This window comes from Daucus carota, chromosome 1, assembly GCF_001625215.2.
Source record: "Daucus carota subsp. sativus chromosome 1, DH1 v3.0, whole genome shotgun sequence".
Classification (NCBI taxonomy): Eukaryota; Viridiplantae; Streptophyta; class Magnoliopsida; order Apiales; family Apiaceae; genus Daucus; species Daucus carota.
In genome coordinates, this window is record NC_030381.2 from 34,217,663 (window position 1) to 34,232,748 (window position 15,086).

A 15,086-nucleotide genomic window follows, 5' to 3' on the forward strand; every position below is an offset into this window, starting at 1 on the left:
GAAAGTACACGACCCGAATTGTCAGGTCTACAGTTCTATCAAAATCATTGAAAACATTACATATGTGTTGAGACTCTTATTAACACGATTATCGTCACTCCAATCATATAAATATCTAATTTATAATTTTAATCAATCTAGTCTAGTATGAATATCTATAATTTTTCAAGTCTCATACATATAAAAAATATAGAAAGATTACACATATTATTATACCGGGTTGAGCAAATTTTAAGCTTTAATTAAATTTATTACCCAACAATTATAACCGATACATCGGGCAGGTATAAAATATGTGCATCTGACTTCTGATGACACAGTTTTGAGTTCCAACAATGGCAAAGGCAGTGGCCCCTCCGCTTTACTTGGCGTCTTGGTCTTACTTAATTTTTTGTGCTCTCTTCTGCTTCAATCTTCAGGTCTCTTTCTACTCTTTTAATATCATTTCTTGCAATTGCCATATATATTCTTACATTTCCTGTTGATTACAATGAGCAGATTGGAGTAGCTGTTTTAATTAACTGATTGGGTTAACTGTTTTGAATGAAACGTTTGGCAAAGCCGTTTAATTAGTTTGCAATGTTCTGCTTGAGAAACTCCTCAGACTGGAATAGGTTTTTAAAAATTAGCTTATTGGGTCAATCTGATATTTACTAAATATCAACATTAAATGATTAATTTACTCAAACTTCTAATTTGCCCCAAAATTCTAATTTTTGCCCAAACCTTTAACTTCATGGCCAAAGTAAAACACGCTTTTGAACAGCCTAGTTTAGATATGGGATTGTGGTTGCATTTACTTGTGCGATATTTTGGAAGACAACTAACAAATAATTTGGATTATTTCCTTAACATTCAACCTATATCAATAATTTGTTATTTCCTTAACAAATAATTTGTTATTTCCTTAACAAATAATTTGAAATAATTTGGATTATTTCCTTAAAATAATTTGGATTATTTTAAATATTTTACATATATCAAGTTGAATTTGTAACATTCAAATTTTTGCAAAATCTAGTAGAATTGTTTCAAGCTGATCTTGAACATATTAAACTTTTGACAAGTTAAGTTTTGAACGTGTTATTTATGGTTTGGTCGAGCTCAAGCCTGAGCCCGAAGATTTTACTCGTGCTCAAACTCAAGTCTGACAATGCTCAACTTAGCCCGACTCAATTGCACCCTTAGAGCATATCCAGCAGGGGTTGCCAAACCTTGCCAACTCACTGCATATATTAGTTTTTTTCCCCTTTCCATATCACTTTTGGCAACCTTTTTGCAAAATACATTCCAATAGTTGGCAACTATAATAGTTGCCAATCTTTTCCCCGGCATAAATATTGTGTACTTGTTCAATTAATGTTTATTATCTGTTTTTTTGGATACTAATTTGTTTATAGCTAAATGAGGAAGTTGTCAAGTTTTGGCGACCTTGAGAGGCAACCTCTTGGCAACCATAGAGCTCCAGTAGGTTGGCAACCAAGAATGCCATGCCACATAAGCATTGGCAACCTCTTGGCAACCCCTATTGGAGTTGCTCTTACTTGTAGTAAGAGCAAGTCCATTGGTGTGTTATTTCTCGTGCTTATAGTTTGTTCTTAGTGTAGAACAAAAGATAGATGGAGCTATCATTGCCACCTCACCAAAAAGTGAAAATAATGGGGTCCTTTGTGTAAAGTTAAAATTAAATTTGTACTTAATATAGTGGGGTAGGAGAATACGTTAAATTTGGAACAAGATACTATAGAATTAACCATGTAGACATATTGTTATTTTAGTACCAAAAATCACTTTTTGGTGCTAAATTATAGCAATTGCTCCATCAATTTTAGCATAATCATTGGACTTGCTCTAAGTGAATTAATTTTTTTTAATATAACTTATACATGCTTACAACTATTTTAAAAGTTTGACTTCAAAGAGAATTTGTTTTCGATCTTATTTATATTTGTTGTAAGTTACAAGTTATACCATATCTATTGAACTATTTAAATATATATATGTAAACAAAAAACATGACATTTAAATTATATGTGCCTTATTGGGTATGCAGCTTGTATACATGAATTCTTTCGGACAAAAATATAATACTTCCATGTAAGTTATTTTAGTGATAATTTATAATTTTTGATCTCAAAGTGGAGGTGGTTGGTTATTAAGATGTGTCTAAGGTGTGAAGTCAGTTCAGTCTCACCTATCATAAAGAATAAGCAGAAGTTGTTCAGCAAAGAGCCTGTGCTTTAACGGTGTCGAGGGTGTGTAAGTGTGTTCAGTTCACAGTAAAGAAGAAGGGTAGAACTGATTCAGCTAGTTATATAAAAAACCTGTGTTACTCCAATTTAGATACAGAGTTTTGGACACGACATATCCGAATGTCGGACTCGAAAAATCTGTAATTTGGGGACACAGGGTCACCTGATACAGTATGCTAAGTTCCTTAACAAAAAACATTAGAACTCAGTTTGAATGTAACGTTCTAACCTACTCTACTGAGCAAATCTTAATTAATGAAATAAATTGAAATGCAATTAGGCTTCAAGCATAAATGAAAAACCAAAGCTAGAACCATAAAATCAAATGTACCCCACTTGCTTACACAATGAGAGTGCGAACATTGGCCAACTACACGACTTTTTCACTGCCCCAACTGGATGATTAGTCGATGACTGTTATTTGACATGAAAACCTTAATGTATGCGTAGAATATAATACTAACAGGCAAATTTCTGATTTTTGAGTACGTAAAGATAATTTAAATAAGTAACCACCATACAAATCTCATAACCGGCCATGATCATAGCATTCGGTTTTTAGTTTATTGCAGTATTTATACAACCTTTTTCTTGCTTATATGCAGGTTGTTCTATCGAAGTCAGCACCATTGCTAAAATTGGATTCTAATATTCTTCAGGTACTGTTTTGCTTTATCATAGTAACATGACATTGTTATAGAAAAATGAATATCACTTTGAAGGATTTTGTTTGTCAATATGGCCACGCAGGAATCAATAGTTGAATCAATCAACAACAATTCAAAAGCTGGATGGAAAGCCTCCATAAATGATCGATTTTTAAACTACACTGTAAGCTTCATGATTGGCAGCCAGCTTAATGCGAATTCTTACAGGCTTTCTTCTGTATAAATACATTATGCTTAAGGTTATGTTTTCCTTTTTTATTTCATGAACGTTTTAAAATGGTTCATTTCTGCCTGTTCTATACCATTATAAGTAGATAATCTCATCTTTGCTGTTTGTTACAATAAACGGGCATTTACTCTCCACTTCTTTCTGCTGCTTATGTTCCCTGTCATCTGACATTACACAGCTGATTCCCTTAAATTTGGGAGCACATTATTCGCCGTTGAGCCTATACGACTATGATCCGATCCTTACTACATGTGCACGGAGGTGCTAGTACATGTTTACATTTATATTTATGCTGATTGCTGAATTTCTCATATGCCCTGTAACTCAAGCATATCTAAAAAATTACTATTCCTATATTTAAGCAATGACCAATTCCACTTTTCTCATCTGTTTGTATGCATCTGCATATCTACTATGAGTATGACTATCTTCTAAAATGCTATGCTGCTGTTAAAATGCTAAAAAAATTATATGATAACTAAATCAAAATGCTGCAAATATTGGTAAATTTATTGAAAATGGTATACTCCCTCCATTTTGAAATTTTTTGGCACACATTTCTAAGTCTTTTAACCGCATAGTTAAAATCATTATTTTTAAAATTTTCTTTTTCCAGAATCATAAATTTTTTTAAAAAAATTTATGATTTTAAATATGCGGTCAAACAACTTAGAAGTACGTGTCAAAAAGTCAAACTGCCTATATTTCAAAACCGAGGGAGTATTTCATACAGTATGCACTTTATTTAAAATTGTCTATAGTCTGCCCTTATCTTTGTTCCTAACCTCCACTGGCAATAGCCTCCTTGAGTAAGCCTTGCCCGTTTAAAATTACCCTTTGACATACTTGAACTTATATTATATCCATTTTACCTTTGGTCTCAGGTCTCACAGTTTAAGCATCTCCTGGGAGTCAAACCAACACCACCTGGTGATCTACAAAGCATTCCTGTTAAGATCCATTCAGAAAGACTGAAGTTACCTAGTCACTTTGATGCAAGGACTGCTTGGCCTAAATGTAGCTCAATTGGAAATATACTTGGTCAGTCACAGTTCGAATATATAACTGAATTGTAAATGTGCTTTTTACCTTCCAACAGGAGCTAATGCATTTCGTTCCTCCTTATAATGGACGGAATCATATGTGACAAAAGATCAGGTAACACAAATCCATTATATCTTTGAAATGTATACTTCTCAATATAAGCAGTGTACTTTATCTCATGGTATAACAAGTATATTGTTAATCAGGGACACTGTGGCTCTTGTTGGGCTTTTGCTGCTGTGGAATCATTATCTGATCGATTTTGCATCCAATTTGACATGGTGACTTGGCTCTTCATAAAGATCTGGGGTTGATGTGTTATCATTTCAAGTCTACCAATATACCTGCATAACATCCGTATATTTTGTTGCAGAATATCTCTTTATCTGTTAATGACCTCTTATCATGTTGTGGCATCTTGTGTGGGTTTGGCTGTAATGGTGGGTATCCTATAGCTGCATGGCGGTATTTTAAGCGCTCTGGGGTAGTTACAGAAGAGGTAAAAATAGAGTTAATTGCACAATTTAGACTATATATTACAGTTTTTTCTTTAAATTAATGTGGCGGTGAGTATTGTATACCCCTAAAGGCTTAATGATTTTCCTCCTTGCAGTGTGACCCGTATTTTGATCAAACTGGTTGCTCACACCCTGGTTGTGAACCTGGATATCCCACACCAAAGTGTAAGAGACAATGTGTAGGTGGGAACGTCCTCTGGAAGAAATCAAAACACTTCAGTGTTAGTGCCTATAAAGTCCATCATGATCCCAGCAATATCATGACGGAAGTTTATAAAAATGGACCCGTTGAGGTCTCTTTTACTGTATATGAGGTAAATCTGACAACTTGTACTCATTCTATTCTGTAGATGGAAAGCCAAGACCCCCTTGATAACAAAACAAAAGCATCAAAAGTATTCAAAAAACAGAAAAACTACACCTTTATAGATTAAATACTGTTTTCTAAAAACTTGCACATTGATAAATATTTCTTCTCATAAACAAGAAGGAAATATCTAGTTTTAATTTCCATAAAAAAATATTTTTAGCAGGATTTTAGGAATAAAGTTCTGATCTACAATGGTGCTGGTATGGATCATCTATATTAGTAATAATTAATCCATTTGCATTTTTGAGGTAGTGGTTCCATCATTTGCCTAACATTTTGGGATAAAGTCGCCCTTTGCACTTGACATATTTGTTTAATTCGTTATATAACTATATATTTTGACCTAAAATAAATTTCAGTTACATGCCTCTACTGCAACCAAAACTTATTTTACAATATGTTCCGATTTGCATCTTCTTTGTCCAAAATGTAACCCTACATCTAGTTTCTTCGTTACACTTGATTCTAATTCGAAAAGCCTAAGGACAATCTATGTTACCCGGACTCGGCTGAAAGTGTCCAAACTGGATACGTGTCCGAGTGTCGGACTCGGCAATATTTGAAAAATTTTACATATTTTTGGTCTAAAATAAGTGTCAGAGTGTCCATACCCATGTCCGAGTGTCGAGTGTCCGACACGGGTACTCGAGGCAAAATGAAGAGTCCGGGTAACGTAGAGGACAATTATGTCCTGAACAAAAAGAACAATTAAAGAATATGAAGATGAAAGAAAGTTTACTGCCTCATTAGCTCCTTTTTAGCTTCTTCTGATCTGCCCCTGCTGTATGATTGGAAAATTGATTTAAAAATCAATTGCAACTGGCTTGATGGGCTGTACTTAATTTATTTGGCAGTGAAAAACCTAACTTAGGAATAACATATATCGAATACGAACACTGCTTTGCAAGGGATGTCAAAATTACATTTCATGTTCCATTTTGCAGTAGGTTGTAGTGTCTCCTCAGTTTACTAGCTTTAGTAGTTTATATCATCATCAGCATTTTCATTTTTTTTTTCTGATTTATATTTGTTCTTTCTATAATCTTATAAAGTTTCTTCGATATCATGTGTTGACGTATTATTATATTTTTTGATTATACTAACTGCATAATTGTATTATATATTAGATAGTTTCTATTTATTTAAGTTTTCATTTTTTTTTTATATTAGATAGAACTAGGCAAGGAGCTAGCTTATATTACTATTTAGTTTATCCATATTTTAGCATACCCGGTGACGATCAACCAACAAAAGTCTCTTACGCTAATTATATATAGTATATAATTATGATATATTGGCCCCACGATAAAACAATAAAAATTACATGTTATCAGTAAAATTTTTGAAAAATATAAAATTATTACTTGATAATAACGCTTCATGAATCGAACTCCAAAATAATTATCCAGGGAAGTAACCGATGTAAACAAGACAAATGCAAATAAGAAACTACCAGATTCAGGCAGTGCCATCAGCCAGATATTAACGTACGTTACCCCAAAGACAAAATGATTCTTGAAGTCTTGACTCTATTGTTCTCGAATGATATTTTGGCTGCTCCATAAATTTGACACCTTTAAATAAGACACCGAGATCTTTACTTTCCATCTTCATGCACCATGCCTGCCTTTTGTTCATTCTTAATAATTTTCTGGTAATTGAGTATACGATAATATGAAAAAACTTGAACTGTACACATAGTGAACAATAGTTGATGTAAAGGATGCAATGTGGAGAGAAATGGAAGTGAAAAATGCACACTGTTGTAGGAAAAGTACTGTAAATATTAACATGATCTTTTGCTCAAGTATAGAGATTCAAATCGCAATACACTTTTGGCTTAACTAGGTAGTAGTTTCATAATTCTCTTCATAAAATATTGACGTGGGTACACATTCTTTGTGTAATTACTAGTTAGCATCTAAAATATAAATAAATTCTTTATTAGGTTTATATATAGGAGTAGAAGAGGAAAAGAAGATGTTGATAGGGCTACTGCTAAATGAAACAGAACAAAGTTACAACTTGCAATATATTAGCCTGAAAAGCTCACAATTTTATGGAGAGGTTTAGTAAGTAGTGATTTGTTATCTAATGTGAGAAGTATAGGACTATTATATATGATCTGTTTCAAGAATAATCATGATTTTGTTTTAGGTCTTCCCTTTGCATGCTGATTTAGAGTTCTGGTTTTGGCAGCATGTTTTATTAGCCAGTAAGTAGTGAGTTTGTAATATGAAAGCAGAAGCTTTAGACCTGATATGCTCTCCAGTGCAGATTATTTTATTCAAATGGTTTCGAGAGAAAAGGGAAAGAATAACAAAATTAAAAAGAAGAACGCATTGTCGTTTCATTGTGTGATCTGGTTTACAATTCATCATCATTGATTTGTTTGGCACAGGATTTTGCTTACTACAAGTCTGGAGTTTACAAGCACATCACAGGTGCTCAAATGGGTGGCCATGCCGTCAAACTAATTGGATGGGGAACAACCGATGAGGGAGAAGACTATTGGGTAAGTAGATATGATTTTCAAACAATTATCTGTCCTTGGAATTAAAGAGCCTTTGTTGATATGTTAACACCATTTTCTCACTTGAATGCAGCTTCTTGCAAATCAATGGAATAGAAGCTGGGGTGATGTAAGTTTCTTTGTTTTGGATTACGTAAAGTTTATTGCTGGAATTTTGCAAATCAATGGGATAAAACAATTATATTGAATGCCCAAAATGCTTGGAATAACAGGATGGGTACTTCAAAATTAGAAGAGGAACCAATGAATGTGGCATTGAAAAGAGCGTCGTGGCAGGATTACCTTCATCGAAAAACATGGTGCAAGAGGTAAGTAATGTTGATGACGCTTTTCTTGATGCGTCGGCATAAAATTATATCTGGGTACGAAGAAGGTGCTCTCCAAAGTAAAGCATCTCAACTCATCTCAACTCCTCAGATTATAAGAAATACCATACGAACAAATGAACATCTCAACTCAGATTATATATGAGAAGATGCTACAGTATTCATTTTGTGTTGTTATTGACAAACTTATGTTCAGTATTTTTCCATTCCATAGAACATACTCAGGGCACGGAAGAATCATACCTGTGACACAATTTGAGTCATCAAAAAGATATATTTTTACTTATTATTTTTCAAACTTTTTTAAATAAAAATTTAATATCTATAATTTTGTTCAAAAAAAGAAAATTTGAAAAATAATACTTAGAAGTAAGGTCTAAACGACACTTATTTTGGGAATAATTTAAACCAATTTTATAACAAACTCATAGCTATGATTTTATTTATTTTTGAAAAATTGAACAATGTAACTTTTTGCTGAAATGTAAAAATAAATGGAAGCTTCTAGAGGGGCGGTTTATAGGATAATTAAACCAACTATTGAGATCCCTAATTTTTAGTTATCAACTACCAAATATACGAAGTAAAGAAGGAATCCTCATCAATGTAAAATACTGTAAAATCCCTAAATTAACTCCTTGAAACTCTGTCTCGAGTGAAACCACAGAGAAATATACTTGGCCACCAAGAAACATTTTGTACATAAGCTACATTGCAGCCCTCTTCCAAAACCATCTCCATCTTTTCAACAAAAAATCATCTTAATTGCCCTCTCAGCCTCTCTGTAACTCACATTTTAATACTTGTTAGTTAAATCTCAGCCGTCTCTTCTCCGCTCGCCATGGATTTCAAGAACGCCCTGTTAAAAGACCTGACTCAAGTCCCTTGTGACAGCACCATCGGTTCCAAAACCCTGCCAAGAAAACCAACTAAAGTTACCAAGAAAAATGAATCCTCTGCCTCTGCAGGCTCTGGAAACCAGCCAAATGGCTCGAGAAATCAACCTCTTGTTTCGAGAAGAAACCAGGCCTCCACTTCTGTGAGCTCTAGAAATAAGGCCAGACGGTCTAGAACCACACGCTCAAGAACCACAAGTACGGTTTCAAGCAGCCCTGCTCTTGTACGCAGAGGCCTCTACCTACGAATGGGATGTACTGAGAACAACTCAGCCACGTACTTGTCGTCGGGCAATCCATGCTTGGATTTCTTCTTCCATGTTGTCCCTGATACCCCATCAGCTCAGCTTGTTCATCATCTGAAATTGTCATGGGATCATGATCCTCTGACAAGTCTCAAACTCATCTGTAATCTCCGAGGCGTCAGAGGCACAGGAAAGACTGATAAAGAGGGCTTTTACACTGCTGCACTATGGCTTCATGAGCACCACCCTGAAACCCTAGCTTCCAATGTCCATGTTCTGGCTAATTTTGGCTACTTTAAGGATTTGTTAGAGATCTTGTTCAGAGTAATCGAAGGTCATGATGCCCGATCAAAGCTTAAACGAGAATGGGCATTGAAGACGGCACCAAGAGTCAGATGGGCATGGAGAAGGGAGGTTTTCCGAATGCTTAAGCAAGAAAAGAAAGAAATTAGCCGAACTGAGGAGATGAAAAGGAGGAGACGGGTGCCACGAGAAGTAAGGATTGCAAGAAATAAGGCTAAAGTTATGGAAGAGAAGGAAAAGGCTAGGATTTTGAGAAGGAAGAAACAGATGAATAGAGCTAAGAAAGTGCAGGAGTTGTATAAAACTGATATGAATTATCGTTTCTTGCATGATCAAATTGCAACTTTCTTTGCAGATAGGTTGAGAGCAGACATGAGGTGCTTGAATTCGGGTAAGGCAAAGGATATCAGTTTAGCTGGAAAGTGGTGCCCCACTATTGATTCGTCGTATGATAAACACACCTTAATATGTGCTAGCATTGCCAGGAAAGTATTTCCACGCGAATCCTACCCCGAGTATGAAGGATTTGAAGATGCTCAGTATGCGTATAAAGTCAGAGACAGGTTGAGGAAACAAGTACTGGTGCCACTTCACAGGGCACTGAAGTTGCCTGAGGTTTATATGAGTGCAAAGAAATGGAGATTACTTCCTTACAACAGAGTTGCATCCGTGGCTATGAAGAATTACACTGATATTTTCATGGACCGCGATAAAAGAAGGTTCATCCAGTATCTGGAGAAAGTTGCAGAAGGCAAAGCAAAAATTGCATCTGGAGCATTGCTTCCACATGATATTCTTGCTTCTTGTCTGTGTGGCGCGACTGAGGGGCAAAAGATTGTTGCAGATCTTCAATGGAAGGGCATGGTGAATGAGTTGTTGAGTAAAGGTAATCTAACAAATTGTATTGCAGTTTGTGATGTCTCAGCAAGTATGACTGGAACTCCAATGGAAGTTTCGATTGCACTTGGTTTGTTAATTTCTGAGTTGAGCGAAGAGCCTTGGAAGGGAAACGTTATCACGTTTAGCAAGAATCCTCAGCTTCACGTAATCAAAGGAAGTAGTCTCCTTGAAAAGAGTGAATTTGTAAGGAAAATGCACTGGGGTGCGAATACAGATTTTCAAAAGGTTTTTGATCAAATATTGAAGGTTGCTGTTGATGCAAAGCTGAGTGAAGATCAAATGATTAAGACTGTGTTTGTTTTCAGTGATATGGAATTTGACATGGCATCAGCAAATCCATGGGAGACTGATTACATGGTGATCCAGGAGAAATTTAAGAAAAATGGTTATGAGACAGTGCCCAATATTGTGTTCTGGAACCTCAGACATTCTTCTGCAACACCTGTGAAAGCCACAGAAAATGGAGTGGCTCTGCTAAGTGGATTTTCGAAGAATTTGGTAACACTCTTCCTGGGGGAAGGAGGGGAAATTAATCCCGAGCATCTGAAGAAAAGAGCAGAATTCAATCCCGAGCTTGTAATGGAGGCGGCCATTTCTGGTGAGGAGTATCAGAAATTAGTTGTATACGATTGATTTGGAGAATTCCTTTATATGGGGTTTCAAATCATATGTGATGATTAATGTATTCTCCTAATCCTTTATTTGAAGTTTCTTGCTTATGTAAAACTATTTGATTGCTGCAATTATATATTCTGGTTCCATTATATATCTGGATTAGATAGTTAAGACTTTTATATGTTTAAGCAGTCTTTTTCATGATAATCACTAAACATAACACTCTTAGCAACAAAATATACCGCAGAAGGATCTGAGTCAAATGTTATTCAAATCTACTCACAGCAGAAGAAAACTATGCAGAAGAATTACACAACATGGATCAGTTGTGCTTCAAATCATATTACTTGTTCTTCCATCGCAATCTGTTTAATATCTTTAATATCTTTGAAATTCGTTTTTCTTGGAGAAGGTTGATTGTATCATGTATGTACTATCATTAGTTCATTACACATTCGTTGATAAGTAGAATGTACATATAACTCAAACAGCGCATACCATACCAAAAAAACAGAGGTGCAGTATAGGCTGTTGCACATTTGATGAATAATAATGAGAGAACTAGATAATCTGCAAAGTTGAAACAGAGAACAAATATCAATGAGAAATACATGCAACTTCTCTTGATCTACCCACATAGCTCGTATAATATGTCTAGTTTTTTCCTTTCGACCAGCATCTATTTTCAGTCGTCTAGTCTAGCCATTTTATTGTTGCTGGAAGATAGAGCTTGAGTCCAGTAGTAACAAAAGAAAGGAAAAACGCTTATCACCAGACTTCATCAGCGCCAACTACAGAATGAAGTATCAACCAGCTACAATCATATGGCATCAATGAAATGTGACTATAATAAACTGTAAAGATGCAGCTAATCGAGATAAGATGTACTAGGCTATACTTACTTCAATGAGGTGAGAAGACCTTCTGAACTCTGCGAAAGTGAATTTATTTTGCAGATATCTCAAAAGGTCCATGATCTACTATGTGTACTACAAATAGAGATGACTTCCAATAATCCAAGAATAACATAGCACTCCTTCAATAGGAAGTAAATCATAAACTGATGAGTGAGTATTTGACTTCTTGTAACTGACCTTTTCAATAGAAAAGTGAACAGGGGAGTAGGAAGTGAGTTATACATCAGAATATACATTTTAAAGGCTTAATCAGGTGAAAGAGATGCCTTATATGATGTTTTAAGTTATAATTTAGGGTAGTGACAATAATAGAGTTGGGCTCGAGCTTGGAACTATTAAGTACTTTATTGAGCCGGATAACGGATAAGTACTTTATTGCCATCTGCATTCAATACTTCTAGTTTCCTGCACCAGAGTCTATTGCAGTCTTTGCAGACTCCAAAAAACTCATGCATGGCAATATTATGAGTCTGAGGTCTATGATTGGGCGTTCAAAAGGTTTGGTTTTCACTCCATCATTATTATTTTAATAATACGCAAACAGAAAATAACTCTACCCATACCAGAAGAACTGGACACCTATCAGACCAGTATACAATATTCTAGTTGCACTACCAGACATCCATCTAGGAAGACTATTTACATGTGTATAGGTATGTTCATAAATTTGCAGAGAGCATCACCGAATGTAACTAACTGATTAGTGATTACTATAATATGCTCAAACTCAAACAGTTATCACCATAATACATAAAATATGACATACGAGTTTTTGTTAGGCCAAAATTAACGAATATCCCAAAACTTCAGCCCAAAAACAAAATATGTTTTTATATATTCAAATATATCCCAAGATTCAGATAACAAATATCAAAAACCACATTATATAACTGAGAACTTCAAAACATATATATATCCTCATTCCTCTATCAATCAGTCATATAAAACTAGTTTCTGATAGTCGTCACCAGAAATCGCAGCCTTCATCACAGCTTCAGGATTCATATCTCCCCCTTCTTCCAAGAAGATGGTCAGCAAATTCTTTGAGAACCCACTAAGCAGAGCTACCCCATTTTCTGTGGCTTTGACAGGTGTTGCAGAAGAGTTCCTGAGGTTCCAAAACACAATTTCAGGCACTTTTTCATACCCCTTCTCCCTGAATTTCCTCTGAATCACCATGTAATCAGTCTCCCACGGATGCAAAGATGCCTGATCAAACTCCATATCACTGAAAACAAACAACCTCTTTACCATTTGCTCTTGACTCAGCTTTGCATCAACTGCAATCTGTAATATTTTATCAAACACCTTCTGAAAATCCGTATTCATATTCCAGTTCATATTCTTAATAAATTCACACTTCTCGCGGAGATTGTTCCCATCAATTACATGAAGTTCAGGGTTAGAGCTAAATGTAATTAGCTGTCCTTTCCAAGGCTCATCACTAAGTTCCGAAACTAATAAACCAAGGGCAACAGAAACTTCCATCGGTGTACCTGCCATACTTCCCGAGACATCACTGACCGCAATACAATTCGTCAATTTGCCTTTCTTCAACATATCATCCACCATTTGTTTCCACTGCAGCTCTGCCACAGCCTCTTGTCCATCACTATGACCAGCCAAACAAGACTTGATTATATCATGTGGAAGCAATGCCCCGGCTGCAATCTTTGCTTTCCCTTGCTTCACATCTTCAAGATACTGGCTAAACCTCTCTTTATCATGATCCATGAAAATATCAGTATAAGTCTTCATAGCTACAGAAGCAACTCTTTTGTAAGGAAGAGAGTCCCACTTCCTTGCACTCATGTAAACCTCAGGCAACTGAAGCGCCTCATGAAGCGGAACAAGCACCTGTTTCCTCAACCTATCTCTTACCGCCAATTCATACTTATCATCCCCAACCCCTTCATACTCAGAATAAATTTCCCTCGGAAACAGTTTCTTGGCAATACTAGCACATATCAATGTGTACTTATCATACGACGAATCAACAGACGGGCACCACTTCCCTGCCAAACTAATACTCTTAGCCTTCTTCAAATTCAACAACTCCATATCCGCCTTAAGAACCTCTGCAAAAAGAGTCGAAACACTTTCATGCAAGAACCTATAATTCACATCATTATCATACATATCCACAGCTTTTTTCACTCTTTCAGCCTCTTTCTCCTTCCTCAACTTCCTAGCCCTCTGTTTATCATCCATCACTTTCGCCTTATTAGCCTCAATCCTCACTTCCCTCGGAATCAAATCCCTCAATTCCCTCTCCTTCTTCCTCGAATCCGCCTTAAACTTCACATCCCCCTGAACCCCTCTCAATCCCCCTCTCCCTTTCGACGGCTTCATCGCCTTCCTTTCCCTCTTTACCCTCGCCCTAGCATCACCACCTTGCAGTATCCTAAACAAGATCTCCAACAAATCCTTAAAATACCCAAACGCCACGTAAGCATTCACATTACACGCTAGGGTTTTGGGGTGGTGCTGGTGTAGCCACAATGCAGCAGTGTAAAAGCCTTCTTTATCAGACTTGCCGGTGCCTCTAACACCTCGGAGATTACAGATAAGTTTGAGAGTGGTGAGTGGATCATGAGACCAAGATCTTTCTAGGCGCTGGACTAGTTGAGATGGCGGCGTGTCGGGGACGACGTGGAAGAAGAAATCGAGACAAGGATTGGCGGAAGACAAGAAAGTGGCGGAGTTGTTTTCTGTTAAGCCCATCGTGTTTGGGGGTACGTTGAATCCGGATCTCAGTGCAGTAATGAATTCCATGATGAATTAACAGGTGAAGATGCAAGGGTTTTTAATTAGGGTTTATAGTATCTGATAGGAGATGAGGGTTTCAGACTTTCTGTAAATCATGATGCGAACTGCCGTAGGCCCGTAGCAGGGTTATTTGTTTCGGCTTGCGAAATTTTTTCGGGACTTTGGGTTTAATAACACGATTTGGAGTTAGGGCCCGTTACTTTTGCAGCAGGAAAGAAAACAAAAGGTTGGGGTACCCGAGAATCGGACGCGGACCATATTTTAAAAAAGGACCGCATTTTTTAAATCTGATTAATTATTATATATTTTGTAGATGATATATTATATAATAAATTGAATTAATATATTGAATATTATGAAAATATAAATTTTTTAATTTTTAATCTGATTAATCGTCGATCATCCGATTAACCCAAATCACTATCTCCACTGATATGACAAAGAGAAACTCGAGGAAAATAAAGTTATTGTCACCATTAAAATTAGAACAATTATCCATGT

The 15,086-nt window shown here is 36.0% G+C and overlaps 3 protein-coding genes across 3 annotated transcripts; 2 read left to right on the plus strand and 1 right to left on the minus strand.

The window, feature by feature from the left end:
• The first annotated feature begins 263 nt into the window (after positions 1-263).
• On the plus strand, positions 264-8,146 carry LOC108208688 (cathepsin B-like protease 2). Its single transcript, XM_064080955.1, has 10 exons — positions 264-419; positions 2,858-2,911; positions 3,003-3,083; positions 4,034-4,190; positions 4,395-4,474; positions 4,567-4,692; positions 4,807-5,025; positions 7,483-7,596; positions 7,688-7,723; positions 7,827-8,146. The coding sequence occupies exons 1-10, from the start codon at positions 336-338 to the stop codon at positions 7,962-7,964; spliced, it is 1,089 nt and encodes a 362-aa protein (XP_063937025.1). The 5' UTR covers positions 264-335; the 3' UTR covers positions 7,965-8,146.
• A 121-nt stretch (positions 8,147-8,267) lies between these two features.
• Positions 8,268-11,041, plus strand: LOC108194977 (uncharacterized). The gene has a single exon (XM_017361915.2). It carries the CDS (start codon positions 8,782-8,784, stop codon positions 10,915-10,917), a length of 2,136 nt encoding a protein of 711 aa, XP_017217404.1. The 5' UTR covers positions 8,268-8,781; the 3' UTR covers positions 10,918-11,041.
• A 1,580-nt stretch (positions 11,042-12,621) lies between these two features.
• On the minus strand, positions 12,622-14,752 carry LOC108208931 (uncharacterized). Its single transcript, XM_017379569.2, has one exon. The coding sequence runs from the start codon at positions 14,589-14,591 to the stop codon at positions 12,750-12,752; it is 1,842 nt and encodes a 613-aa protein (XP_017235058.1). The 5' UTR covers positions 14,592-14,752; the 3' UTR covers positions 12,622-12,749.
• Positions 14,753-15,086: the final 334 nt, after the last annotated feature.